Source organism: Diaporthe batatas (assembly GCF_019321695.1).
Source record: "Diaporthe batatas strain CRI 302-4 chromosome Unknown Contig00011, whole genome shotgun sequence".
NCBI classification, from domain to species: Eukaryota; Fungi; Ascomycota; class Sordariomycetes; order Diaporthales; family Diaporthaceae; genus Diaporthe; species Diaporthe batatas.
This window is the reverse complement of record NW_025408558.1, coordinates 2250850-2275858: the sequence shown is the minus strand read 5'-3', so window position 1 is coordinate 2275858 and position 25009 is coordinate 2250850. Positions and strand designations below refer to the sequence as shown.

Below are 25009 nucleotides of genomic sequence, written 5' to 3'. Positions count from 1 at the left end.
GTTGTCATGTGCTACCAGGCTACTCACTCACTCAACGCCGGCTGTCTGGCTTTCGGTGTGTGTGCGTGTGTGTGTGTGTGTGATATCAATACCCTAGGGTACCCATCCGCCGGCAGCGGCACTCGGCAGCACCCAAAGCATATAACCCGGCCTCGGGCCTTGGGGCATCGGACGTTTCAAAACACCTCATGTACATATATGTATGATGGGATGAACACACAACACAGAAACGGATGTAACAGAAACGCCAATCGATCTCCAACACAAATAACGTGAAACCTTACGAGGACATCACTCACATACAGTACCATTTGGTCAACAGGTCACCAGTCAGTGTGACATCACATCACCTCACATCAATCACAATCACACATACGAGACAGGACCATGGCACGTTCTTCAGGTAGACTCTCATCAAAAATAGACACTATCAAGAATAAATCTTTTGCTTTGCCTCTTTGCTTCCCTTTCGAATGTAGTAACAATAGTGAGCAACAACAACCAGCCAAGTAATGTATGGGGTGTGTGTGAGATTTGTACGCCGTAGACAATAAAAGTTAAAAAGCCCAACATCCCAGCAACTTTGTATCGAGAAAGCACCAAGCCCGTGGGGACCGCTCCCCTTTGCGCGCTGCATAAATCGGTCCCTGGCCCTAGGCCAAGCCCCCCCTTGCCATCCAACAGGAGTGAAAGAAGAAAGAGGAAGAGAAGGCGGACGAATTTTCTCCAAGGCGCGTTATGACGCGACGCGGCGCTTGGATTGGTGGTATCATAGGAAGAGGGTTGTGGTATTGGATATAAATGCGACAACGGGAGAGACAAGATACATGTGAAGTGAAACAGATCTCAACAAGAGCTGTCCTTTCTCAGATCCAGGTTTTTCCCAAGAGCATCTTTTTCCCCAAATCAGAACCGGTGACCCGCTGCGTTATCTCGTCAAAAATACATGGCTCGATAGAAGAACAAACCACCAGCCGTCGGGTTGAAAGAAGGTATGCCAAAAAGCTGACCGGCTGTGGATGGCCAACCAGGTGCTAGCGGTGGCGGCGCGCTCCTTAGAAATCGCTGAGGTCGATGCTGATCTTCATGGGGCCGGAGACCTGGCCACCGATTCCGTCGGCATCGGCGTCAACAGCGCGGTAGGCGTTGTCGAAGTGGGAGCCGCCGGCGCCGATGGTGGAGCAGAGGGCGTCGGGGGCGTTGTCGGCGCAGATCTTCATGCCGGTGACAGCAAGGCCGGCGGCCTGGGCGACAATGGCAGAGGCATCGTAGCCAGACCAGCCGTTGTTGCTCTGGTTCTCGAAGTCCCACTCGGCCCAGGTACCGGCTATGGCGCCGTACGAGGTCTTCTCAACGGCGTCCTCGCTGGCGCCCTTGAAGCAAGCACCGCCACCCTGGGAGTTCTTGTCGAAGGCGACGTACTGGGTAGCGCCGGCGGCCAGCTTGAAGGTGGTGGCGTCGGCGCCGAAGAAACCGTTGATACCACCGTCAGAGCCGATCTTGTTCCAGACCATGCAGTACAGGTCCTCGGTGGCGCCGTGGAACCTGGCAGTGTTGTTGTACTCCTCGGCGACGTCAGCGTTGGCCAGCAGGACCTTGTTGCAGCCGTAGTCGGTGGCGGAGCCGACGTTGCCGGCGTACTTGATCTGGTCGAGGGTGGCGCGCTTCTTGGCGGCGCTGCACAGATCGGTGAAGCTGGTGAAGGTGCTGATGCCCTCGCCGGTGGAGGGGGAGGACTTGGCGGGGGCCTTGGGGGCGGCAGGAGCAGCGGCGGGGGTGGGGCTGGGCGATGGGGAGGAAGCAGCAGCCGGGGCGGGGGCGGCGGCGGCGACCTTCACGTCAGCGACGGGCTTGGCGGCGGCGGGGGCGGCAGCGGGGGCCGCAGCGGGCTTGTCGGCGACGATGGCGGGGGTGGCCTTGGGGGCGTAGTCCTCGGTCTGGACCCACGAGACGGCGACACCGTCGATGACGGCGTTGATAGTGTCACCGATGGCACGCTCCTGGTTCTGGGATCGCTGCTTGCTGTGGAAGCGGGCGTGGCCGGAAGGGTGGGCCGAGGCACCCAGGGCGCCGAGCAGGAGGAGGGTAGCTGCGAGACGAGCCATTTCGAATGGTTCTTTTCTTGTCTAGTTTATAGAAGTGACGTTTTGACGTTTGAGACGTGTATGGCCGGATCGAGTCGACGATGCCGTGCTTGATCTGCGGTTGCGCGTGGTGCGAAGGAGTGTAGATCGGTTTTGGTTGATTCAAAAGAATGTGGGATTCGTGTCGACGTGTGTGATTGTCTTGCAATGCAATGAGGAACACGAAAGAGTGGGAGTGACCGAGCACCAGCGGGAAGGCAGAGATCAAAAGCGAGGGCTTTGGTCTTTGTGTTGACTTTGCTTAAAGGAGCGTGGGGTGGGTGGAGGGAGAGGGAGAAAAGAAGGAGGGGGAGACCTTGGACGAAGGGACGGGCGAGATGAAGTCAAGATGAATGAACAGACACGGTCTGGGCTCGACCGGGGGGGCTCGACTGGGGCGCGGAGGACAAGGACAAAACGAGAGGCCACGACCCGGCCGAGGGTGGGGACGGGGCAGATTGGCCATCGTTGGACATGGTTGGTAGTGTGTGCCAACGTGCTGCGTGCTAAGGGTAAGGGGCCTGTCGCTAGAGAACCAAAAGGTAACTGGGAGGGAAGAACTGGAAGAGAGGGAAATTACACCAAGGCACAACTGCAGCAAGTGCTGGGTTCTGGGCTTCTGGCCAGGGGTGGACACGATGGAGCCAGGGGTGGGGCGACAAGGGGGTCCCTGCGCAAGAGCACGACGTCCCCTGCCTCCCTGGCCAGGGCCGATTCAATCTTTCATCAGGAACCGGCAGGAACAGGTAACGATCAGACGGGCCGGGGAAATAGCGAGGCTTAGCCTGCTCCAACTGGGACTAGCGGGGGTGGTCCATCTGCCCAATCAGGGCACTGGGGTTCATCCCAAGAAGGCCCGACCGGCGACCGTTCTTTTTCGTCGCCAGTCGCAGTCGCCAGTCTGCCGTTCAGGTTGTCGCTGCCAGCCGTAGTCCGTACCTAGGTGCCTAGGTACAAGATCATCCAACGGGCCAAGCGTGCAGCCAAGGTATGTACAAAGAAAGGTACAACGTTGGCTGGCTGCTCATGGTGACTGGACCAACACAGGCTGTTGTGAGACATCATTTTCCAATAATACCTGCCCTCTGATTGTGTGCCCTACGAGAGGAGACCCTCCAGTCTGCCTGTGTGCCAACTGTCCAGCCATCCCGCAATAGTACCACAGCAGCACACAGTACTGCAGTACAAGCACAAGCACAAGGAGAACCCACCATACGGTGTACAACGCAGGATATGACGGCCACGGTGGCCATGACGACGACTACGACGACGACGACGTGGACGTGGGCACGATATCGCCCACACAGCTCACCACCTGGACTGTGCACCCACCGTGCTGAGTCCTGATCCTGACCGTCGGCGGGCCCAGTTCCCCGGCGCCATCGTCTGGTCTGCCATGGCCCATCGCCTGGCTCGCCTGGCCATCATGCTCATGTCCCCATTTTAAATTCCCCATAGTTGGATTGTGTCCCCACCCCGATGGCCCAGGGCTGGCTGATTCTGCGGACGAGGAACAGCCTTCCTTCACACTGCCTCTCGCCAGTTCTCTTGGGACCTGGCTTGGACACGCCAGAACAAGATGAGTAACCCGACCCGCCAGATGAAATCCCCCTTTTTTCGGCCTACCCTTGGCTACCTGATTCGATGCAGCTCCTACTGTGGTAATCAAGCTCGGGAGGCCTGGCCTGGCGGTGAGGCAGAAAGGAAAGTACCGCAGGCCGTGGTGATAAGTGGCGGTGATGATTGATGGATGGCTTGTGGCTGTGGGCAATGGGCGTGGATGGCCAACGCAGCAGTGTCCAACATGAATGACCGTGAGTTTTGCACAAAGCAGTCTTGGCAGTCAGTCGGTTGTTCTGGTGCAGATCTGCCGAGATTCTAGATCACGTTTACTGGACCGACCTGACTGGCAGACTGGACTGGACTGGACTGACTTGCCGCCAACACGGACTCGACACGGACCAAAAACCCAACTCGTGGGTTAGTAGCTGCTGCACCAGTTGCACCAAGCAAGAATGGAAACGGCCAGTAGGGCTAGTTGGTACGGCCATTGACTGGAATGGAAACGGCCGACAATTGGAACGAGACGGTGGTTCTTTTGGTCAGGGCAGCCATCCAATCAAACCTCGGTCATGAGTCGTGAGCCAGCGTGCTGTGCCGCTGACAAGTGCCATCAGACCGCGGGACGGCAGGGACGACGGCCGTCGGCAACAAAAACTTGGTGTGGATGTACGTACCTGCATAGATTACGGAGCATCATGCTCGGCGCTAAGGTAGGTACTCGCTCGGTCCGCTGCAGGAACAAGTCACTCGCTCAGCCCAGCTGCCCAGTCAGTCTGCACGCCTGCAGTGAGATCACACAGACAGAAACTCTCAGCAGCACCGAGGCAGTTGCGCGCTCTGGCACTCGGGCACTCAAGACAAAATCACGCAGTCATCCATCTCAGATTCCCAGCACAGCACAGCACAGCAGACTGAGAGCATCACCACCTCCACGATGCACCTGTGCACACGTCACTCACCCATTACCCAGTCAGTCTCCAGTCTCCAGTCTCCCCGACTCCGCGGGCACCCACATCCGGACCTGTCGGCAGTCTCGCCACCATGCACAAGCACGCACCGCCGCCCAGGTGCTTCCTTGGCACATCATGAAGAATTTTGCTGAGGCTTTTTTGATTCGACCTTTCTTCACCATCGTCATTCTCGAAGGGGTCTCGCCCTATGGCATCGTGGCATATGCCAACGCATCTGCACGTTCACCGTCATCTTCTCCATCCGCATGCAGTTTTTCCTCAAACTCTGCTGCTTTCCCCATAATAGCGTCAGTCCTGCACACTCGAACAATTCCCACCAGGACCAGGACTGGGCCTGCTCGTCCTCGACCCGACGAGAAAGGGTCCCCTGCCCTGTTTAACGTTTGCCCCGTCCTCGCCGGCGCCGGCGGTCGCACAACATGCTTCCATAGCAATCTATCTCTCCACGCCGCCTCAGCTGGGCCTCCACGTTGTTGCGTAATTGGGGCAACCCGAGACGGGGGACGGGACGGGTTGACGGGCTGACGGGTACTGTGTACGGCAGTGACTGACTGACAGACAGACTGGGGAACGAGGCATTTTCTCTTGCGGTCTGGCTACAGTACATACAGTATCCGGCGGGCTGCTCTTGCACATGCCACTGCACATGCTTTTTGCACCGGGCTCCACGGTAGGACAGTGTCAAAACACACGGCATCTGGGCGGACGCACGCACTCTCACACCGACCGCCGACACCAACAACCTTGGAAGCCATGCCCAGCATGCCTGGTCCCCCAACCCATCACGGCCGGGCATGCCTTTGCTCCATCAAAAACCCAATTTGCCTGTGTTATCTATCGCTGCTGGCTGCTGCATGTTCTGTCTGGTACGCACACAACAACATTCGTCACCAATACCGCTTAGCCGAGATCAGCCCCCAATCAGGATCGCCGTCGTCAAATTTTAGCCTTTTCGCGTTCCTGGCGATCCTGCACCGCATCGAGACCACTCCCATCCTCAATCAAAGGGCTCACACGCGCCATGTCACCGTGTTCCTGGACCCTCCCAGGGCCTACCCCCACCCGAGGCCCTTGGTTGGCTGCTCTGGATCGGCAGTGGGCCAGCAGAACCGAGCGCCTGGCTGGACTCTGGCCAGACTGGGCGCTCGTTGATGATCAGCGCTGCGTGGCCTGCTCTCTGCCATCCGGTAACTTGTGTTATCGTTCTTTCGGCCTGGTCTTGCAGGTAGTTTGGCTGATCTGCACCCAATTAATCCCAAAGGACCAGCGCCTGGGGCCCTATCGGTCGATGTGTGGGAAGAGCCAAGTCCTGCCGAAATTCAGCGAATATCACTGTAGTTGTGTACCAGACAGCTAGACAGCCCAGACCGTCCTCGCTCGAACCCTGCGCTTGCCTTGACTCGAGCCAGGCATCATCGCTGCGCGACACAACAATCTCGGCTGTGCTCGATGCTTGGCTACTTATTGTAACTACTCCGTGGTCGGCTGGCAGCAGTACTGACTGGCAACACCACGTATGTAGTGTAAGACTATGTGTTGACGTGCTCTGGTGCTGCGATATCACATGCCTGCACATAGCCATAACTGGTCCAAGAAACCGCCCCCGCCTTCCGCTGATAAGCTGACAAGTCGCTGACCCTGTCGGTACTGTCAGTGTGGCACATGTCTAATGCTTACCCCCAGGTCAATCTCCCGCAGACCTTTACTTCTCACGTCAGACTCTATTTCCTCCTAAAGGCCGACATGACTGGCCCTGGGAAAGGTTTTCAAATTTCCCTCATGACGTCGTGAGCGCAGCGGCAAAGGCACGAAGCCCAGGGCCGCGGTCGAGCGCTTGGACGGTCGACAGTCCTCGTGCTATCACCTCCCAGTGGTTGCTTCTTAGCGCGTGGCTCACCAGCAATAACACAACACAACACGGACCTCTCCCTGCCGACCACGTTTCGAAACCCCGTTGTCCACCCACTGTCACGCAGAATTGGCACTACTGCAGGCGCCGTGATTTTTGAAACAAGCCATCGGGTGCCATCACGAAGTTTTCTTGTTTGCCAACAAGCTTTTTCATTTGCCCACCTTTTTTCCTGTCGTGTCAGCATCCACCGCCCCCAAGTTCCCCGCGGGTCAGATCAGGTCCCCTTTCACTCTGCCGGCGCTAAGCATGCACCGGCCAGCCTCAGCTGACAGGAGGAAGCCCGGCCCAAAAAAGGGATGTGTCTCATCCCAGCTGCGCGGCTCGGTCTTCTCCTGCCGCCACGGGGCGAAGCGGGCAGTAGACACGGCACTGCAGTGCAGTAGGCAGGGCGGATATTTACATCTGCAGCCTGCCATCAGGGTAACTCGATATATCTAGTGTAGGCAGCCCAGCCCATTGGAATGATTAGATGAGATGCAAGGCCAAAGTTGGCCTTGTACCCACTCACCACTGATAGCCCGCGGTGGAGGCCCGCAGACTGGACGGACGGCCGGCCCCCCCTGCCCCTAGCCCTCTCTATCAGTCCGGATTTAGAACGCTCCTGTGTGGCCTTGCGGCGCGGTCGTGGATGGATGGATGGATTTCCCAATGACGATCTCTGGCCCTACGGTCCCCTTCGGCGGCCGCCGCGTTTCTTGGTCTTTTTGTGGTGGTGTTGGTGTTGTACTGCATGTGTGGCGTAGTCTTAGCCTGCGTCGTTCTGAGGTCTGATGGCGTCATGTTGCGGGTGGGCAACTTATGTTTGATGGGGGAGTCCGTTGCCGTCTGGTGGGATGTCCCGGGGTTGGCATGGCTGGGACCGTGATGTCCTAGGGCTGCGAGTATGTACTTGAGGTTTAGGTTGGTAGTGTTGTGAGAGGTGAGGATGGGTCGGTGAGTGGTGGGCAGGAGAGGCTCTTTGGCTCGGGCGGGCTTGTTCCGTGTCTCGTGAATGGTGGATGTCGTTTGCGATTGTCTGATTATGTTGTTGCCATCAATATTGTGTTTTTGCCAGTCAGGTCATTGTGCTCGCGTCGCTGGGTTTGGGAGGCGAGCGGGTGACCAGGTGGGTACACAGCTTGGGCTACAGTAATAAGCAGGTTGTGCGGTACTTGAGTGCCTGTACCGCGCGCGCTGAGCCACAGTTGTTCAATGCTGGTTGACGGCGGTTCGATCCGATGCTTACTTCTTGCCTCTGTCTGGATCATCGATCCCGTGGGACACTTCCACTGGCTTTATTAGCAGATGGCGCCGCCCGCGGAAGAGCTCCGGGTCCTAGTCGGGCATATCCCTCTGCTGCAAGATGCGCCTATTGTCTGCGATATACTTGAATCTTGACTTTTCCAAGATACTGCCTCCCGAGATAGCTATGACGCCGCTGGATGCTTTTGTTTCTGGCGGACTCGATCCAGGCCCGGGGGCTCTGGTCGTAGTGGATGGCGGCATTCCCTGGTCTGAAGGTAGGTAGTTGGGAATACGCGGGGACTCGGGAGGTATGAAGGATGATGTCGTGGTGAAAGTTTAGACGCAGCTAGATGAAGCCTCTCTCCAGACGTCGGGTACTTACTAATGTTAAGTGCTATCCTCTATTTATGTTCTTCACACCAACCGCCCCCCCCCTCCTTCCTTTTAAGCAGAGACTCTCGTAAGATTTGTGTCGAGTGTGAAGACTGGTGGTTTCGTTTCTAATCCACATACATATAAAACGTACCACCGTATGAAGGCGCCATGTATGTCCTCGGACGTACACGGAATAGAAGCGAAACCACATATAAAACGTACCCTAGGTATGCGGCGCCTTTATAGAGTGTGACGATTATCGTAATCGTTTACTCGGGCTGCGTGCCTCTGAAGATCTTCAACGTGGAGCAGCAGGGAAGCCGATTTTGGTGGTTTATATGGGGAAATCCATTGGAAGTGCTAGTGGAGAGAAAGGGTTTTTACAGCCCCCCCTTGACTTCTCTCATTTTATTAGAGGCCCTAAACAGCACGCATGGAAAGCCGATGTTGGCTACGGTATACACCCTCAAAGCAGACCGAAGCCTTGTTATCTCGTTTCGCGCCACGAATGATAGACACTTTGGAGGCGGGACCCGTTTGCTGAACTCTGCGTTATATGACGCAATCTCGAACATGTCCGAATATGACCATCATTACGTCAACAAACTGATCGCTGTGTTGACAAGAACGACGTACGGAACTGTGGAAACCGCGTTGAGAAATTGGTGGGTTGTCTTGCGGAAGAGCAGGAGCATGATACAGGGAGTTGAGTGGTTCGAGCTCATGCTATTAAAGGATAAGAGTATTCGGGCATGTCATCAATTGATAAACACTCTTTGGCTAGAAAGATTGAGTGCAGTACGCTGTGGGAGTACAGCAATGTGCCACGGGGGAATCGCTTTTGGCGGGACTTCTGTTATGAATGGTGACGCTGTAGTTCTTGTCTCCGGCCTTTCATTTCCTCTTGTAGTTACTCCGCACATGCGGCTCGCGGCGCTTCAGGGTGGTTGATCTGATATTCGTGGCTGGAATCATGAATGGGGAGCTGCAAGAGATGGTGAAAATGATACCTCTCTACGAGAGGGGCTTAGTATAGCGTGTGGGCCGATCTAGAATCAGAATGTAATTCTGTAGCAGAATCATTCCATCAATTAATAGCTCACCTGACCGTGGAGCATACCGGTATGGTGGCACCAAAGCGTTGACTAATAAACCCCCCATATTTCGGCTCCATGGTTGCACGGCAAAGAGCTTTCTGCCACGCCGGACCACATTGAAGGCTAGATGGAGGAGAAGAAGGGCTGATGATAAAGTTGACTCACTGTAGCTAATAATGTATTTCAGGTACTTTTGTACGCCTTATGCAAGCCATTGTGCGGGCTCTGGTCCCATTTGGCCCCAAGCAGCCATATTATGGCTACACCGTGCTGGCTGAAGACGGCCCCCGGGGGGGAGGGGGCGCGAGGGCCAAACAGCAGATATTCACCGATTTTGTAGTAATCAGAGGATTGTCGGCCCATCTTGGTGATCTGATGAACGCTTGGAAAAGATTAATTATCTATCAATAGGAGTAGGAGATGCTATAAATCCTGCCGGCTCCACATCTGAATGCAGTGCAAATCACCGACTGGCAAACATTGACTTGTGCTATGTTCCTAAATATCATTGCTCGTGTAATCAGAGTATCGAAAGTCACGTCTGAAAATAGCCTCATTTAGTGCTCCTATGAAGTGTAGTCAACGGAGTTCATTTATTCGCTCAGCTAAAGTACCTAAGAAGGACAGCTGGTGCACTGCAGATCTGCACAACTCGGATGCCTACCTAGGTACTTATATGTGAACCCTCCTCTGACAGCCGATTCGCGTCCCAGTCATGCACCACGGCAAACAAGCACACTTCAGCGTATCGGCTCGATAAATTTTGTTTGCAATTTGTGAAATGGAGCTGTGTGCTCCTCAAAATGACATCGGCTGCAGCCTGCAAGATGTATAACTGCTCTAGCCAACCACTTTTCTTGGCCCCGCTTCAGCTGATCAAAAGCGCCGTCTCCCCAGAACGAATCTTAACAGCGAAGGCCTGACCTCTATTGGTCTTCAATCAATCGATCTCAACAAGTCTGCCTTTCAGGGACGCTCCAAGTTGACAGAAACAATATGTCCCAGACAACACGCCCTATCCTTGGCACCCTGACCACATTGTTCAACCCACCAGAGAGCTGCTTCTCTGTGATACTCCGAAATCTTACTACGTCACCTTGGCTTTCCGGATATCAAGGAAGAACCTGTGTGACTAGTCCAGATAAGGTAGTAGACGACGATGCATGTTGGCCTATAAGGACCGCCAATGCACCCAACCACCCGAACGATATTTTTAGCGGCTGGGGGTTCTATTCACCTGGCACGTTATGCCCTTCTGGATTTACAACTGCTTGTCATGTCACTGATAAGGAGGGTTTGACTGCTTGGTGGTCGCCACAGTTTGAACTAACGGCAGGCGAAACAGCTGCTGGATGTTGTCCAAGGTAAGCTTTCCAAGGTGTTTTGAGACGGACATTTATGTTGAAGGAACATAACAATGACACACTGCCTTCCATTGCAGCGGCGGATATACCTGCCACTATCTTCAAACCGTTAACAATGACGGCAACACATTGGATTTGGCCCAGACATGCCAGCTTGTAGCGACCTCAACAACGATGGAAGTGGGATTCTGCTCGCATACCACGACTGGGGCCGCGTCTAAGCCAGGCTCGTGGCAGGTACCGTGGACTCGGAGGTGGACTTTTACGGAGTCAACCACATCAACAGCAACTTTGACGGTCACTACTCACGCGGTCCTCGCGCCTTTGTAGGTAGAACCGACAATAATTCTTCCTGCGATCTTACTCCCTTCTCAACCGTATTGGATTTCAATCTTGGCCCTACCACAAGCTCACCATGAACGCGTAGGATTCAAATCAACTGGAGGGCCGAGGACTTGGCCACTCCGGCCATAACGCCGACGAGCAGTCCCTCGGCAGAGAGCGAGATCTCTGCAGGCGCTATTGCCGGCATCGTTATGGGCGCCGTGGTAGGCCTTGCTGGTATAGCGATTGGGATCTTTTGGTGCGTCAGGAAAAGGAGGATGAGGGGTGTCGAGGATGCCACTCCACCACACGAGCCGGATCGTGCACCAAGCCAGGGGCAGGGGCAGTCACCATTTGTCAAGTCAGAGCTACACACCCCACAGCCTCAGGGTCTGGAGCTGCTACCGACCGGATCGACAAGGGATATGCATGTGCGCGAGGCCGTGAGCCCAGGACACAGCGTTGAATTGCAGGGATAGAGGCATCCTGGTGACTTAATGTGTTGACTAGATATCATCGATGACAATGTGTGCACTAGCATGGACTGAAACACACAAGTCATAGTGTACACCCATAGTATTATATTAAGAGCTAGTCTTATTAACGGACTCTTTTCATATCATTCCAAACGCTAATTAAGCAAACGCGTAAGCACCTGCACTGAAGGTCCAAACTCCTTCCGTCATACATGGTTTGAGTTTCGCAGCTTCCGCAAGGCTTCAATCACTTCCGATGTCGAGGCTGTGCCACCAAAGTATCGCAGGGCGTGCAGAGCGGCTAGATGGTCCGCCTCATTGCATGTCCCGGTAGCATCACTTACGGTAGTGACGGCGAAGTTCAATTGATAGGCGTCTCTTGCCGTAGTCTCTACACATACATCAGTTCCCACCCCAGTCAAAATCAAATGGTCGACTCCTCGGTCTCTTAGTGTATTCTCCAGTGACGTGCGAAAAAAGCCAGAAAATCCGGTCTTATTGATGACATTGTCGTCGAGCTCAGGCGTGAGTTCGTCTAGAATATCGGCATCCCAAGAACCCTGTAAAAGACCCTGGAATTGTTCGAGTCGATCCCCTCTATCACGACCGCGTCTATCCGAGTAGTCGGCCTTGTATCCTGTCTTCAGGAAATAGATGGGGACGCCCGTAGCGCGAGATTCGGAGCATAGCTCATTGATACGAGGAACAATCGTTGTCGGGTCAGTCGGTATCCCCAGTCTTGCGAAGCTGCCATCCTTGTGGCAGAAGCCGTTCTGCATGTCGACCACTATGAGCGCTGGAGTGGAGTCGAATTGGACCATTGTGGACAACGACGGGTCTCTGTCGACTATAGCTAGAAGTGTAGTAGGGCGTTATGCAAGCAAAGCGGGAACCGTGGTCACTGAATGGCGAGGTCTTGTTGGAGGATTTGAGTCTTCAAGTTCTGCGTATTGTACTAGGTAAATTATTTAGGAGCACAGCGGGCTCGGGCTGTACCTGCGGTACGTCAAGTGGGTGCAAGTGTATTATATTCGTGTGTGGTGCAAAGAGGAGGAAGCCCAGCCAGAAGGGCTTGGCTGGGATCTTCGAGGTAAGCTCGAAGAAGTGGTCTGTGCGCAGTCAGCTGGTCAATCCTGCCCCTCTAACTGACTATTTACATGCATATTATGGTTCCTAGGTAAATATCTCGATGTTGCACAAAAGGAAAGAGAGTCTAAGTACTTAGCTATAGAGTTGGTGGTGAGTTAGTGGTGTTTATATAGTACGTCCTTATACCTTTACTAGGGGACTTAAGTAGGTACTATAATAGTGTAGGTGTGATTATACTTTATATTAATTATTATTATACTTAATATAATTATTACTTTTTAATATATTTAAAATATAATAAGATTATAAACTTTAAATATATAATATATTATTATATTTATTAATATTATTATTAACTTTAAATACTTTATTTAATTTTAAATATTATTTTATTATTTAAATAAAAGTAATATTTATATTTATATTTATAATATTTTAATATATTTTTAAAATAAGTAATATAATATTAATATTTATATTTTAAAATAATTAATATAATATTAATATTTTAATAAATATTTATAAAATTAATTATAAAATTAAATTAAGTTTTAATAAAAAAGTATAAACGATTTATTCTACTTTAAATATTAATAAAAATATAAAAGTATTATTTTTAACTTTCTTATTAACTTAATTTTAACTTATTACTTTAATAAAGTTATTACTACTAATCTTTAACTCTAGATAGCTAACACTTATAGTTAGTTAATCTTAGCATTTAGTCATACTCTAAAGAATAGAAACTATTATTATTAATAGATAGTATTGAATGAGAGTGGACCGGCCAGATGGAAGACTATCAAGACTCGGGCCTACTTATATAACTACTTTCAGTAAACACACTGCAAATAAGGTGTTCTATGGCACTATACATGGCTCTTGTGCCTAGGAAGCATCATGGAATCTAGGGCGCTAGTGAGAGTAATTGCCTTGCTTACAGTTTACATGACCCTAGGTCACCTCTAGCAGGCACGGATATCATAGTGTGCACAGATGCATGTGATTCTTTCCACCTTTATGGACAGAGTACCAACGGATCTACCTCAGGGTATATAGCTGCTCCCTTTCTACTCCTGGCCCTCCGTTCCTCCACCCTGTACCACAAAGACTACCAAGACATAGCCCAAGCTATTAACACAAATTGTTTCTATGTGTCCTGACGACTTGAATACTCGGCTTAGAGAGGACGACCTTGACGGTTGAGAAAAGGGTTGGCGGCGGCGCGTTTCGCATTGCGAAACAAGCTGCAGACGGGCGGTTAGACGGGCGACGTGCACACATACCACGGCATAGGCCGGCGGGGGAATGAGTAACTTACAGTCTTGAGTTCCTCTAGGCAGGCGGCAGACTGGCTGATGTTGGACTAGCCACGCTGGCGTGCCTTGCCGATGCAGACAATGATAGTGACGACCAAAATGATGACGGCGATGTTAAACTGGGCGAGGGCGTGGTCGGCGCAGCTGTCCAAGGCACGCAGGAAGGCCTCGGTGCCGTCACGGTTACCGTCGGTGAAGACGAACACCGTGCCATCGGGGTGGAGGATATGAAAGTCGCGAGTGATAGTAGGGCCGAGCTGCCTGATCAGCTTGGCAACTCCGCTCCAAGAGACGGCCATGAACTGCTGAGTCTGGCCACTGCCCAGGGTGGCGTTGGTACCGACGGTCAAATTGATCAACTGGGTGGCCAAGGCGCCCAAGAGGGGGCCGGCCACCTGGATGAACTGGTCCAGGTCGCGGGTGCTAGCTGCGGCGTTGAGCTCCACGGTGTGGTGAGTGATAACGGGTCCAGAATGAAGAGCGAGGGTAACGAAACGGATATTCTTGGGCTGATGATGGTTGGAAGCAAGGTTGGGGCCCAAGGCAGGGTGGAACTGGCCATCGCGGAGGACAAACCGGTGCTGGTGAACAGCAGAGACGCCATGACGGCCGCTGCCTCCGCCGACCACATCGCCGACGCAGCCACGAGGGCCGACGGCGTTGACGACCACCTTGCCGACGAGGCCAGGCTGGTCAGCAAAGCCAAGCACGACCAGCTGGGTTCCGGTGTTATAATCAGACATGCTGACTGATCTGACTCCGTGGATGCAAAAATGAGCTTGAAGGTTGTGTATGTTGGTTCTGCAACACCCAAACTGCTCAAGTGTTGTGGTTGCTTGTGAAGGTGCTTGCGGTGGCCAAGAAAGAGGGCTGAGGCTCGAGGGGATCATAAAACACACGACGTATGAAGCGCTCAGTGCAGCAATCCAACTGATTTGTCTCAGATTCACCGCGGAAGAGTGCGCGAAGGGTACCTAGGTAGTAACTAACTTACCTGAACGGTAATACAGCAAACCATATTCACTGGCTCGTTCGAATGTTGGTCAACGTTGCTGTGTCTAGAAGCGCTGCTGCCTACAAGTGTTTCTAACCTGTATACTTCACCACCGGACCCCGATTCAATACGCTCTCCAGGGTCACAAAGTCCCCCGCCTCGATCTTGTTCACCCACCTCTGGACTCCCCCGAGGAACCAGCCGTCTGAGCAGCGAGCCACGGCCTCATAGAAGTCCAGCTTAAGCCTGCTTTCTTCCACGCACAGGTCCCAATCCGGCCAGATGCTCCTCATCTTATCGTGGTATATCTTTCTCAGCTGGGTGGTCTCGTATTCCATGAGATGGATCCAGTACAGTTCATTCTTTCCTTCGTTATCCAGCTCGTCAGGATCCTGCTGTCCATTGCCTGACGATCCTTCTGGTGGAGGGGTCTCGTCAGCGTAGGTCTCACGCTTAGGTTCATCCTCTCGATCACAGTTCCGGAGGAACTTGGGCACTTCAGTGACCGCCCATAGCGGCATGGCTGAGACACACTCCCAGTCCAGCACAGCCGAAACGTTACCGTCTTCATCCAGCAGTATGTTGGATGGCCCTAGGTCGTGATGCATGAGCACGGTACGTTCCGGTGGCTCCTCGATGGGTGGAAATATCTTCGGCAGAAGTGTGAGGAGCTGCTTGGCGACTATCAAGGCGTCCTCGGCTTCTTCTACCTCGTCCTCTTCTTCGCAATTCGCTTTGATATCCTCAAACTCCCGCATGGCGATTTCCAAGTACGACTTGACCCAATCGTGGCTTGAGCGAAACGGCCCTCGGTGCACCCCGTCATAGTTGATATGGTCGCCCATGAAGAACATGCCTGAGACCAGCTGTCCAGGCCCGGTGCTTTCTTCTCCACCAGCGGCGCATCCAAGCGTGCCTATTCCCCGGAATGAAGCCCCGGGAAAGTTGTGTCGAAATAGTTGTGCTTGGAACTCGGCGATCCGTTGTGTCAGGAAGACCTTTTGTGCCATCTTGAGTGTTCTCCACTTCCTCCATGCCGTTTCCCCAGGCATCAGCTCCATCAAAATCCACTCAAAACCTATCTCGTTGTTGCTGGTATCGTCGAAGGCGACGATATTTGGTACCGGAATGGTCGTATTCTCGGCAAGCCATCGCGTGGTGGTCACCTCGCCACGGGTTTTGTGGCGAGGACACACCGGCAGCGTGACACGCATGAGCAGGGACTGCTCATAGGTCTTGACGAGGTAGAGCTTGTTGAACGCACCTTCGGCGTGGAAGGTGATACTGCAACTGGTATTGCTACTGATGTGAAGACGTTGTCGGCACACCGTCTCGATTGCCTCGGTTGATGGCTGGCGCGTCCACCGAGGGACAAGGTCAAGGCCGCTGCTGTCCCACTCCAGCCCGTCTTGGCTGTGCTTAGGCATGGAGACAATGTCCTGAAGTAGCGATTCTTAGCACGAGTTGACGAAGGGAGGGGTTAGGTATCAGTTCTGTACTTGAGCTAGTGATGTGAAGCGATCGGCAGGGGTATAGCAAAGACGGTATCATCCGCTGCACAAAAGGGATATGGATTCTCGTAGGGTGCCAGTGTAGATGGTCTAGGTTTGGTGGTTTGGTTGCCTAGAAATTTCTGCAAATGAGGTCCTAAATAGTACTACCTACTCAGCCTCAATGTTGGGTGCCTGAGCCTGCCGAGATCCACGGGAAGACGTCCAATCACAAGGGGGACCCGTTGTTGGTTGGTTCGATGTTTCGTTCTTACATCCCGAAAGCAAACGGTCCTGCGTTTGAGAAAACACAATCCAGTGAGATGACTAGCCCAAAAGGCACGGCGGTCAGTCATTTGCAGGGCCTTATCAGTCCAAGCACATGACCGAGGGTAACAACTGTAAGAAGATTGCGTATTCATTGACTGCCTTCAACACTTTAGAAACATGTAATTCCCCTTGCCATCCTTGAAGAGTCTTGTGGTGAGCCCCGACGCATCCGTCTCCATCTGGCAAGCCGTGTAGCGCTGTCCCACCGTGTCGCCCCTGACGACTTTGTCCGGGGTGTGGGCGTCCATGTGTCCGATTCCAAGCGACAACAGGGCGACTGCCGAGTCCTTGTATAAAATCGGCTGTTTGGAGGTCTGAATCATTGCCACTGCGAGCGTTACCGTCGTGGTTGCTAGGATCACTAGTGGGCAGGCCATCCAGGCCCAGTTGACGACGACGAACGTTTGCGGCTCCCAGGCAACACCACTCTGATTCTTGACGGCAAGGTTATCTTTGCTCCGCATCGCGGCGGAGATGACGTCGGAGAGAGCACCCATGACCGTGGTCAGATTGCTTTCGTACAGAAGAGAGCCGACCGCACCATCTATGCTGCCATTCTGGTAGTAACTGTGTAACTGGCCACTAAAGCGAGGAACTCCATGAGAGAGCATGGTCCCGAGGACTTGGTTCACCTTCTGTGATGTATCGAAATCGATCGTCCAGTCTGACACGGATGCTGCCTCATCGGTGCGGTAGCCGTTCCAACTCGGATCCCCTGCTGCTATAAGCCATTTTGAGGTCTGGCTGCCGAAACTGTACGCGCCGTTCCGGACGACGATGTTCTTGAAAGTCCTGACACAAGGGTGGACGCGACATAGATAGTAGTCCACTGTGTCATTCTGTCGCCACTTCCAGACACCGTGACTCGAGGAGTTACGTTCAGGTTCATTAGTACTGTGGTCCACCGCGGCAAAACGTAGAAAGGAGCCGCTGGCCACATTCATCATCGTGTCCGCTTTCGCGTCGTACAGGGAGTACATTGGCTGCATCGTGACGTTGGGAAACGGGAAATCGTCCATCACTGCACCGACAGTGACGCTGGGCGGTGCTGCTGCTTCAAATACGGCCCGGGAAGTGTTCGCGTCGCTCCTGTTGCTGATGTCCACCAAAGAGAATGTCGGCAGTTGCCCGCTCGCACAGCCCGAGCAAGCAGCTAGGGTTTCAACCTGATCCCATGAACAGGTCCGAGCCGTGCAAGCGAATTCGGGCAGGGAATCCCGACGTTGAGGGCTGAGCGCATTGAGTAAAGAGGTTTGTAATCCGATTTGTTCTTAGAGGGACCGATCCGTGTTAGAATTTCATACGCCCGGAAATCCTTGAATTTGAATGTGATCGACAAACGACTTACTTGAAAGACTTACGGCACTCAAGCTGAAGGAAGAAGAGTTCCAGCTGGACGTCACCAAGAGTTGTGCCGTCGCATTATGAATTTGAGTCTCCCGCGTTTCGAAGCTGATGACCTGCTGGGCCGTGGGCTCGAAAGCCAAAGCGGCGATAGTCAGAACGCATGCAGCCTTGGCGGTCCAGCCGCTGGCCTTGGAAAAGAGGTCCCAAATGAGCCTCATGGCACCCCACGGCCCACGGCTGGCCTTATCGAAGGACTGCAGATGGACCAGGCTGCGCGGCTCCTGGAACCAGATCCATTTCATCTGGCTAATTACGCTGGCGATGGGGAACATCAAGGCGGTCTTGGCCAAAGTCGAGAAGACTGAGACCAGCGAGTTGGGCTGGATCGGCAGCGTCCAGCTGCTCAGCAGGCGGTTGTTCGCGTGTCCGAGGATCACACAGACGGCGATGGTGGAAGCCAGGGCAAAAAGGAGCGAGAGGAGCTCAAGGCCCCATGCTGTGTCCTGGAAAGCTTCCCAACAGTCTTGTCGGGACGCCGGAGAGCTTTTATTTGGAGGCTTGGCGGTCGTGTGGCTATCTTCGGCTGGAAGAGCCGTGTAAGTTGCTGAGGGTGAGCCATCGGGCACAGGTCTGTGGCACGTAGTCACGGGCGGTTGTGATATATCAGTCACCAGTGTAATTGTAGATGACAGAGGTGAGATGGCCGTGTCCGGCGGTATCTGGTTCAAAGGTCGCACCGTCAGATGTTCATTAGTTGAAGGCTGGTGGGAAGTACTCGTCTCCAGGGTGGGCCGTGCCGAAGTCGATGAAGGAGGGTTAGGAGAGACGCTTGGCGGAACTGTCATGCTGACATGGGTAACCATTATGCCACAGGATGCCGGAAAGACATGGAGACATGTAGGCGAACAGGAACGACAAGCCCTCCGTGTAATGACATCTGGACCCACATTTAATAATTTTCGGATTTCCTAGGCATCATTGCAAGGCATTTTCAGCCGCGCTGGATGGAGCCCTGGAGAGCACACTCTAAACCTAGGTAGCTCCCGCCGGTTGGCAAGGCAGAGTGGTAACGACGGTGTTGTGTGACAGCGAATTTGGGGATGTTGGGGGCGCAAGCCCTCAGCTACGGTCCGCTAGCGTTTCATTCGAGCCGTCCGTAGGGCCAGGAAGTCAGTCGTTCACTGCTACTGGTTACTCGTACGGAGTACGATCTGCTGCGTGGCGGCAAAATACAGGAGGTGATTGGTCCCTCTTCAGACTTGTACTACTAGCCGCCCAGCTCTGCCAGTGTATGAGAAATGGTAACGAGGTGAACTATTCACATTCCAAGACCACGAGATAACTACGCAGTACGAAGGATCATGATAGTTTCTTGCACAATACGGACCGCCGGGGTTTCGTCGAAATCGATATTAAACACTGTCAAAACTGCCATAAGTGCATTACATCTCGTTCCAAAGCCATGTAGTTTTCAGGCTGACATAGGTTCTTTGTCAACAGCTTTGGAGAAAGACTGGCACGACCAACCAGGAGAGTCTCAAGATGACTCCCGCACCGGTCAGTTTACCTAAAACGTCGGGTCCGCAAGGCGAGTGTCTCCCAAACCCGCATGCCTCGTCTTCTCGCCACCATGGTCACGATCAACATAGACTGTGGGCTGTGTATGGGTGTCCTCCGTGTTTGCGAGTGCGAATCTCCGATCCCTTCTTCGGAGCTATGTACTAGTATCCCCTTCACGAACCGCGTACTCGGATGGACGTTCCTACTTGTCATCCCTCAGACAAGTAGCCCCATCAACAGTGCCTATTCATCGCCATCAATGATGAATTATTGTCCAAGCACTATTAGTGTTTCTCGGGCTTGCTTCTCTGCCATATCCTCGGCAAACTCATGGCTCGGGTCGATCAAGGCCGTGACATTGTTCGTCAAATGGGGGCATAGCTTCGCGACGCGGCACATCAGAGCTGCCAGCGCACTCGCGGCCTGGTCAACTTGGCGACAGCAGACCCCCGGCATATTGAAGAGGTCGTGGGCCTCACGAACTAACAGGCAAGAGTCGACCGCCCTGAGGTAAGCCTCTTTGACCTGAAAGCAATTGTTCCAGTCCACGCCCGCAGTTTTCACTAAGGCCGCCTCCTCCCAGACCACATCCTCGTCGCAATCGAGCTCCCTGCTGGACATGAAGAAGCCCACCATGGCGAGGCGCCACTGCCTCGAAGGGTCAATTTTGATTTCAAGCGTAAAGCTTGAAAGAAATTGTAGCGAGTTTTCTTGCAAGTTGTTCTTTTGATCTGGCGTGAAGGCGTCCAACCTCCTCCAAAAATGTTCGAAGGGGTGGTCATGGTAAGCCTCGTGACGAGGGCGCATGCTCTGCCAGTCCGAGGGAAGTGGGGGAAGACGAATGATGAAGTCGTGATTTCCGTAAAAGATCGGCAACGTCTCATTGCGGATTTGCTTATTGACACGAGTGATTGAGGCCTGCCGCAGATCTGCGAACGAGGCCCAGACCTGCCCACGTGCCCGCAAACTGAGAGTCTCGTAAATGCAGGGACATTGATAAATTTTGTTGCGGACCTCTGGAGGCAGGTCAAGAAAGGGGAATGGTTTCTAGAGATTGGAGAAAGGAGTCAGCTAATGGACAGCCGCATCGCCCGACACATTCTGGTATTTAAACGGTGTGTCGCCCAGTCATACCTCGATCGTAGTGCTGCCTGCATTGTCTGGAATCGTGTCGACATAGCGAGGCTCAGGCTGTCGCGAAAAAGGTTAGCAGTGAAGATGAGTGTAGAGAACAGCCGCAACTGACCTCGAGGATGCTTTTGTCGTCCATCTTGAGGCGGCGATGAATTGCAGTTGCAGGTGTCCGGCTTTGGAAATGCAAGAAGCTGATGCGGTCGCACCCGGGGGTGGGGCGCGGGGGCAGATGACGCTGAAGTTGACGTTGCCGCTGTTGGTGTCGCGACTTGTTGGTGTTGGGTGGTGACTCAGTCACAGTTGGTGACTAGCCATCCATCCTTCGTTCTAGTTATCTGGAGTCACGTGCTGTCTCAAGGAGGTTCTCTTACACCATTTCATCGCTTAGAAATTTATCCTATAGTGTTGTCCTCCAGGAATTTGTCCCATAGGATGCCAGTGTCATTCCACAGTAGTACAATGCTGTCCTATAGCATCTCAAGTGACTGAATTAGTTTCTATGAGCATAAATTTAAGAATATATCGCTTTTACAAGATCGCTTCTCACTCTGTGCTTAATACCCTAGGGTACTAAAGGTTTAGTTCGGAAACGAAGCGAAAGTTAAGTCTAAGCTATCCTTATTTGTCCTGTACTACAATCTCTTTACCTGCTGGAATAAGGAAGTAATTCGGCCATGAGATCAGTTCCAGATAGTTCTGCTACTGAGTGCTCTGCATATCCAGAGGCAAAATACCCCGAAAAGCCACAAAAACAGCACTAGCAATGGTTGCGGCGATCAGTTCAATGTCACCCCTCGTCACAGTGTACGGCGGTGCCAGGATAATATGATCTCCACGGACACCATCCGCACACCCCGCGCCTGGATAGACAGTCATGCTCCGCGAGGATGTTATGGCGACCTCGGCCACTTTCTGGGCAACCTCGAGGCTCGGATGAAATGGCTCCTTGGTCGCCTTGTCCCTGACAAATTCTACACCCCAAAAGAGGCCTCGTCCCCGAATGTCTCCAACATGTGGATGATTGCCGAGCAATCCATGCAGGCATTGCCCGAGATAGGCTCCCTGTTCAACAACGTTTGCCATCAACTGGTCCTCTCGGATGATTCTCTGAACCTCTAGAGCCGCAGCAGCTTGTACCGGCATGGCCTGGTAGGTCAGGCCGTGGATAAATTGGCCGCTTCCCTTCTTCAACACATTGACAATTTGTTCTGATACCATCATGGAAGCAATAGGCTGATACCCCCCGCCGAGCCCTTTGGCGTTGGTCTGGATGTCAGGCACCACACCCGGCTCGGCTTGCCACGCGTGTAAAGTGCCAGTTCGGCCCATGCCGCACATGACTTCGTCAAGGACGAAAAGTGCACCATGCTTGTGGCAAACATCTTGCATAGCCTTTAGATAGCCCGGTACACTTGGAACGCATCCAAGAGCGGCGCCAACCACTGGCTCGGCGATGAAAGCGATTACTGTGTCTGGTCCCAGCTCTTGGAACTTGGCTTCAAGCTCGGCTGCTTTCCGAGACACAAAGGCAGCGTCCGACTCACCGTCCAGTCTCTGACGATAAGGATAGCACGCAGAGACGTGATGGACATTCTCCATTAGGAATGGAACATAAGGCTCCCTGCGGGCGAGGAAGCCCGAGACACTCAAAGCTCCGAGTGTGTTGCCATGGTAGGATCTCTCACGGGCAATGAAATTGGCTCGTTTAGTTTCCTTATCCTGTTCGTGAAAGTATTGGCGAGACAGCTTGATGGCAGCCTCCATTGCTTCAGATCCGGACCCTGTCAGGTAGACCCTGGCCATTTTCCCATCAGTACCGCGAATAAGCTCCTGACAAAGATCCTCCACTACCTGGCTGCTCCAGAATGAGGATGCAAGGTAAGGAGTTCCAGTGCTGAGCTGATCAGAGATTGCCTTTATGACTCTCTTGTTTCCGTGACCGAGACAAGACACTGCGGCTCCACCTGCCGCGTCAAATATCTCTCTTCCATCAGCAGTTTTGAGGTAGTTTCCCTCGCCACCCTGGATCTTGGGATAGACCTTGTTGAGGTTGCGAAGCAAAGAGTACTCCTGCGAAGATGAATAAGCCATGATTATGGATGAGATAGGCGCAAGTTTTGGATGTGAACTTGTAATTGTGAGGATACGATTGTTCCAGTGTTGCAGATGATGGGTGATAGGATGGGTATGATGCAGAAAAGAGGATAAATTAAGTCGGCTTTTATTGATCTCAATTCAAGATGTTGGCTACTGGTTTGATGCCTCTGAACAAGCTTACAAGTGAATCACCCGACAATAATGGGTGGCTGGAAAGGACAGTGGTGGCAGAAACGCTGAAAAGCCATTGAACGGGAATAAGAATATGGTACACTTCTGTGTAGTGATCGAAGGGTATACGACGCAGTGACAAAAGCAGACCATACCCACTAGATGGCCTCCGCTTTGTGCTCTGGCTTTGTTTGGATAACACTATGTTGACCTCGCATGACGTTTCGTAGTATAACACCATTGTTACCCACACACCCTGAAAGGAACTTCCAACAGATTCATAAGTCTACAGGAGTCTCACCATACCATTGTACTTGGGGTTGTTCATTTGACCAACTCCTTATGTCCATTTCCTTGGCTCTGCCGAAGTTCCGAACCACCCCAAAGAAGCCGATCCGTTCCCAAAATGCCAACCCAGCCAGAGACACGTGCGAGCAAGGCCAAGCTTGCCAAACCTGTTTGTGGAGTATGGACGTGTTGTTATTGCGGAACAATTACAAGCCTCAAGTGTCTCAACTGCCAACAGTGTCGTCGTGTCAGATGTCAGTGTGGCAGTCCCATCAACAGGGGCCCGGGCTTGCTCACAAGGCTAGCATCTGCATTCAGAGAACGGGTCAAGAGTAGATAAGGGACGCAAGGTCGGATTTGTCTAAGTAATTTTGCGGGTGCTGTTTCTAAAGTTACGATCCTTCCTGGAATCCCCAGCACATACCTAGGTAGTCAGTGTAAAAGTTTTGACTCATAATGATGCACTATAATTGATCTGGTTCCAAACAGCCCTCATATTTATAAATGGTTCTCAAATGTGTCTATAATTTTGTAGTCCTCTGCAATGGAGATGTGTACGTCATAATTTCCGGACGACCCACGGCACGCCCACTGGTGGCAAGCCTTATCTACAGGCATTGGACTCCGTGGTTCCTTTGAGATAAAGTCATTGTTCGTACAAGGCTTTGCAGTACCGCCCACCTTTATTGTTGCTTGTATTTCAAAAGGAGGTTAGCAACGTTATAAACGCGCAAGAGCCTCCCCACAGTAACACAGTCTGCCTCTCTCAGTACTTGACAAGCCACTTCAAATTATACCCGTCCAACTTTCCTATCCAACCTTCTCACCCAGACCAGGGAATAAGAAGACATTATCATCTACATAATGCCTGCACAGACTGATAGTTCTGATAGGAAAGCAAAGTCCGGGATGGTGGGTCCCGGATGGTCCTGTTGCAAATGTAAGACCGTCACGTCGCTGAAATATCTGGATTGCGATAACAAGCAGTGCCGTCATCTGCGATGCAGTTACTGTCATATTAACAAGGGGCCGAGCATCCTGCGGAGGCTGGCCTCGGCCTTTCGGGAGAGAGCCAAGGGAAACCCAGCTACTGGACAGAAACACGATGCCTAAGCGTAGAATTCCCAGATGTTTCTACCTACATATGTAAGTAGTGGGTATGAAGAGCTGGTAAAGACATTTAATTGATAAGTTCGGGAAAATTCATAATACTGCATGCGCTGCCTTCTTTCGCTTCCCATTCGCGCCATCATTGGTCTGTGAGATGTATTGTAAAGTAAATATGGCATGGCCTTCGTGCCGACTGTGATGGAAGCTTTTCTACCACCGAAGCTATTTCAGCCATCTTCATGTCATATTCTGTCCCTTTCCAACTCAAATCTTGTCACAGACCAGAGCACCCGAGACTTGCCCCAATCTCATATTTTTGCGTCACACAGACGCGCGCGACAACATTTTGAATTTTGATTAACTGTAGTTGGTAATTGATACTGCAACTCATACATTGCCGAGGTCTAGGTCTACAGGAGTATACTATCTCCGGTCGCATGTGGCCAGAACAAGCTGTTGAATGCTCACCACAAACTATTCGGTGGTCAATTCCGAATCTGCCGAGCCCTGCCAGTGCGTTTCAGCATGGGTCCCAGCTTGGCCCAAGAAACAACAGTCTTGGAAATGAAAGACAGATGGGCTGCTGCTGTCAATCTGGCAGCCTGCAGGTGCCACATCGAGCTGAAAATATTATAGCAGACTAGATAATCC

General features: G+C 52.5%; 6 protein-coding genes across 6 annotated transcripts; all 6 read right to left on the bottom strand.

Moving 5' to 3' along the window:
* Positions 1 to 398: 398 nt before the first annotated feature.
* On the bottom strand, positions 399 to 2779 carry KVR01_009454 (uncharacterized protein). Its single transcript, XM_044789354.1, has one exon. It carries the CDS (start codon positions 2103 to 2105, stop codon positions 1056 to 1058), a length of 1050 nt encoding a protein of 349 aa, XP_044641956.1. The 5' UTR covers positions 2106 to 2779; the 3' UTR covers positions 399 to 1055.
* A 10919-nt stretch (positions 2780 to 13698) lies between these two features.
* KVR01_009090 (uncharacterized protein) lies at positions 13699 to 14580 on the bottom strand (the record flags this gene model as incomplete). The annotated part of the gene is made up of 2 exons (XM_044788042.1): positions 13699 to 13765; positions 13886 to 14580. The coding sequence occupies 2 exons, from the start codon at positions 14578 to 14580 to the stop codon at positions 13699 to 13701; spliced, it is 762 nt and encodes a 253-aa protein (XP_044641592.1).
* A 327-nt stretch (positions 14581 to 14907) lies between these two features.
* Positions 14908 to 16439, bottom strand: KVR01_009441 (uncharacterized protein). The gene is made up of 2 exons (XM_044784014.1): positions 16331 to 16439; positions 14908 to 16270 (listed from the first exon to the last, which is right to left on the bottom strand). The coding sequence occupies exon 2, from the start codon at positions 16256 to 16258 to the stop codon at positions 14924 to 14926; it is 1335 nt and encodes a 444-aa protein (XP_044641943.1). The 5' UTR covers positions 16259 to 16270; positions 16331 to 16439; the 3' UTR covers positions 14908 to 14923.
* Positions 16440 to 16721: 282 nt separating this feature from the next.
* On the bottom strand, positions 16722 to 19074 carry KVR01_009458 (uncharacterized protein). Its single transcript, XM_044788905.1, has 2 exons — positions 18000 to 19074; positions 16722 to 17921 (listed from the first exon to the last, which is right to left on the bottom strand). Exons 1-2 carry the CDS (start codon positions 18859 to 18861, stop codon positions 16753 to 16755), a joined length of 2031 nt encoding a protein of 676 aa, XP_044641960.1. The 5' UTR covers positions 18862 to 19074; the 3' UTR covers positions 16722 to 16752.
* Positions 19075 to 19825: 751 nt separating this feature from the next.
* KVR01_008923 (uncharacterized protein) lies at positions 19826 to 20828 on the bottom strand (the record flags this gene model as incomplete). The annotated part of the gene is made up of 3 exons (XM_044791778.1): positions 19826 to 20605; positions 20693 to 20749; positions 20805 to 20828. 3 exons carry the CDS (start codon positions 20826 to 20828, stop codon positions 19826 to 19828), a joined length of 861 nt encoding a protein of 286 aa, XP_044641425.1.
* A 563-nt stretch (positions 20829 to 21391) lies between these two features.
* KVR01_009208 (uncharacterized protein) lies at positions 21392 to 22783 on the bottom strand (the record flags this gene model as incomplete). The annotated part of the gene is made up of 1 exon (XM_044788813.1): positions 21392 to 22783. One exon carries the CDS (start codon positions 22781 to 22783, stop codon positions 21392 to 21394), a length of 1392 nt encoding a protein of 463 aa, XP_044641710.1.
* Between the last annotated feature and the right edge of the window lie 2226 nt (positions 22784 to 25009).

What these genes read in the sequence shown, in the direction of transcription:
- KVR01_009454 (XM_044789354.1), bottom strand. Translation starts at nt 2,105, where the DNA reads ATGGCTCGTCTCGCAGCTACCCTCCTCCTGCTCGGCGCCCTGGGTGCC.
- KVR01_009441 (XM_044784014.1), bottom strand. Translation starts at nt 16,258, where the DNA reads ATGCCTAAGCACAGCCAAGACGGGCTGGAGTGGGACAGCAGCGGCCTT.
- KVR01_009458 (XM_044788905.1), bottom strand. Translation starts at nt 18,861, where the DNA reads ATGGTTACCCATGTCAGCATGACAGTTCCGCCAAGCGTCTCTCCTAAC. An exon ending in GAGTGCCGTAAGTCTTTCAA is followed by an intron (nt 17,922 to 17,999) that starts GTAAGTCGTTTG and finishes GGTCCCTCTAAG; the next exon opens with AACAAATCGGATTACAAACC.